General features: G+C 41.9%; 1 protein-coding gene across 1 annotated transcript; it reads left to right on the top strand.

The window, feature by feature from the left end:
* Positions 1-1,178: 1,178 nt before the first annotated feature.
* On the top strand, positions 1,179-2,264 carry Pdha2 (pyruvate dehydrogenase E1 subunit alpha 2). The gene is given in 6 exon segments (XM_027926805.3): positions 1,179-1,206; positions 1,209-1,383; positions 1,385-1,461; positions 1,464-1,597; positions 1,600-1,866; positions 1,869-2,264. Coding segments are annotated over 6 exon segments (1,077 nt in total).
* The last annotated feature ends 319 nt before the right edge of the window (positions 2,265-2,583 follow it).

The raw sequence follows: 2,583 nt of genomic DNA, 5'->3' as shown, positions 1-2,583 counted from the left end.
TCACTTTCTGAGAAGTTGCACTTGCTATTGTTACTACAAAAAAAAAAAAAAAAAAAAAAAAAAAAAAAAAGGCATTATAAGAGCATGCTTCTCCATTCCCCAGATAAGGCTGGTCCAATTTAGATTGCTATACAAGGAAAAACAAAGATGAAAACAAAACCCAATCAACCAAACACCCAAAAAAACAATGCCATTAAGTGTATGGGAACTTGTTAGAGACATATTTCAGTTGAAGAAAAATCCTGAAACAACAACAAAAAGATAGTAAGAGATAGGTATAGAACTGAAAAGATTTCAGAATTCCTAAAAACGGTAAGGAAAATGGGTGCATCATATATGCACCAGACTTTTACCAGAGTCTGCATCTCATCCCTGCCTCTATTTTTCCTATTTTCCTATATCATATTATTCCTATTCCAGATTATTATATTATTCCAGATTCTTATGCAAAGATTATTATTGGAATTAGACCCTTATTTTCAGGCTGAGGTTTGTGTACCTTCCCTGCACCCCCAGGTGAGGCAGGTGTTAAAAGCCTTAGGGTATATGTGGCATATTGTTTATTGTTTAGGAGCATTACCTCTTTTTTTTTTTTTTTTACAAAGGATTTTTTTTTAGGTTGTTCTGAAAAGAGCTGATCATTTGAACTATTAACAATTTAGACCGTTTAATTAAAATATGTATGGCATATTATGGAGTAGGATAAAATATTCACATGTATTTTAAACATCAAAAACAAGGCTTTTCAAAAGTCTTCCTAAGATGATGAATTTTTGATCCAGTCTCTTGTGTGCTTTAGGGACTGAATTTGTCCTTCTTGAGTAGTCCATCCATGAAGAGAAACTTTGAGGAGCAATGCTGGATGCTGTGGAGTTGAGCAGGGAAGAGGGACTGAGATGATCCCAGTTTAACAATGAAGGTGGTAATAATTAGCATCTGCGCCCCTGAGGCCAAGTCTTCAAGCAGAAGAAGTGACCTTCTGCCTGTATTTTACAGTTGCACGGGACTGCACTGTGCAGTCAAGCAGGCAGCCCAGCGCCCAGCAGGCCTCGGTCCCGCTGCATTGTCGTCGCCGCAATGGTGGCGCCCTGGGCCCAGAAGGAGACGCAATCCAGCCCGCCCGCCGGGCTGGTCGCTAGCGGAGGCAGCAGCGCAGCTCCTTTGCTACCAGGAGGAAGATGCTGGCCGCCGCGGTGTCCCACCTGCTGTCAGGTTCACCCAGAAGCTGGCTTGCAGAGGGCTGCTGGCGTCCTGTAACTTTTCAAAAGAAGCTAAGTTTGAAATTAAGAGCTGCCATCTTTAGGGGTTGGAAGAGGGTCCCCCTGTCCCAACAGTACTCACCAGGGAGGATGGGACCAAATACTACAGGACAATGCAGGTGGTTCCCCGCTTGCTATGTGGGGCTTCAGGCAGGAATAAAGCCCTCGGATCATGTCATCACATCCTATCATGGCATAGGCTACACCGGGGACTTAGCATTGGATCCATTCTGGCAGAGCTGACTGCTCCGAGAGGAGGTTGTGCTAACGAAAAGTGAGGCTGGATGCACTTGTATGCCAGTAAATTCTACGGGGGCAAAGGCATTGTGGGGGCGCAGGTGTGCCCCTAGGAGCTGGTGTCACCCTGGCCTGTAACTATGTGGGAAACGATGAGATCTGTTTGACTTTATATGGGGATGGTGCTGCTAATCAGGGCCAGGTAGCCGAAGCACACAATATGGCAGCCTTGTGGAAATTACCCTGTGTTTTCATCTGTGAGAATAATCTCTATGGAATGGGGACATCTGGTGAGAGAGCATCAGTCAACACGGAATATTATAAGAGAGGCAATTTTATGCCTGGGCTGTGGGTAGATGGGATGGATATTCGAAGTGTGTTTGGGAGGCGATAAAGTTTGTTGCTGACTACTGTAGATCTGGAAAGGGGCCTATACTGATGGAGTTGCAGACCTACTGTTATCATTGCCATAGTACAAGTGATCCAGGACTCAGTTATCGCACATGGGAAGAAGTTCAGAAGGTAAGAAGTCAGTAGGATCCTATCTTGCTTCTCCAAGAGACACTGGTAAAAGACAAGCTCACCAGTATGGACGAGTTGATGGAAATCGAAGCTAACGTGAAGAAACAAGTTGAGGAGCCAGCCCAGTTTGCTATAACTGATCCGGAATCACCTTTGGGTGAATTAGGCTTCCACCTTTACAACAGTAACCCACTTTTTGAAATTTGTGGTCCGAATCAATGGATCAAGTTGAAGTCCATCAGTTAAAAGTAAATTTGTTAATCCTCCAATGGAGCATGTGTGATTAACTTTAAGCACCTGTGTCCTCAACTTTATTAAAAGAGGAATAACAAACTATAAAACAAAGTTTTTAAAATTTTTATTGAAAGATTAACAGAGAGACTAAAAAATAGTCAATGAAAAGGAAAGTTCAATTTGTATATTATTGCATTAAAAGATACTATATGGTAATTCTTTTAGTGTATGAATATCTTTTTATTTTAAATGTATACAGGCCTAAAACAGGAAAAATAGAAAATTGACCTCCCAAATTATTGTTGTAACAGTTTTATTTGATTTAGCTTTG

Source organism: Marmota flaviventris, chromosome 7 (assembly GCF_047511675.1).
Source record: "Marmota flaviventris isolate mMarFla1 chromosome 7, mMarFla1.hap1, whole genome shotgun sequence".
Taxonomy (NCBI): domain Eukaryota; kingdom Metazoa; phylum Chordata; class Mammalia; order Rodentia; family Sciuridae; genus Marmota; species Marmota flaviventris.
This window is presented reverse-complemented; position numbering and strand designations above follow the sequence as displayed.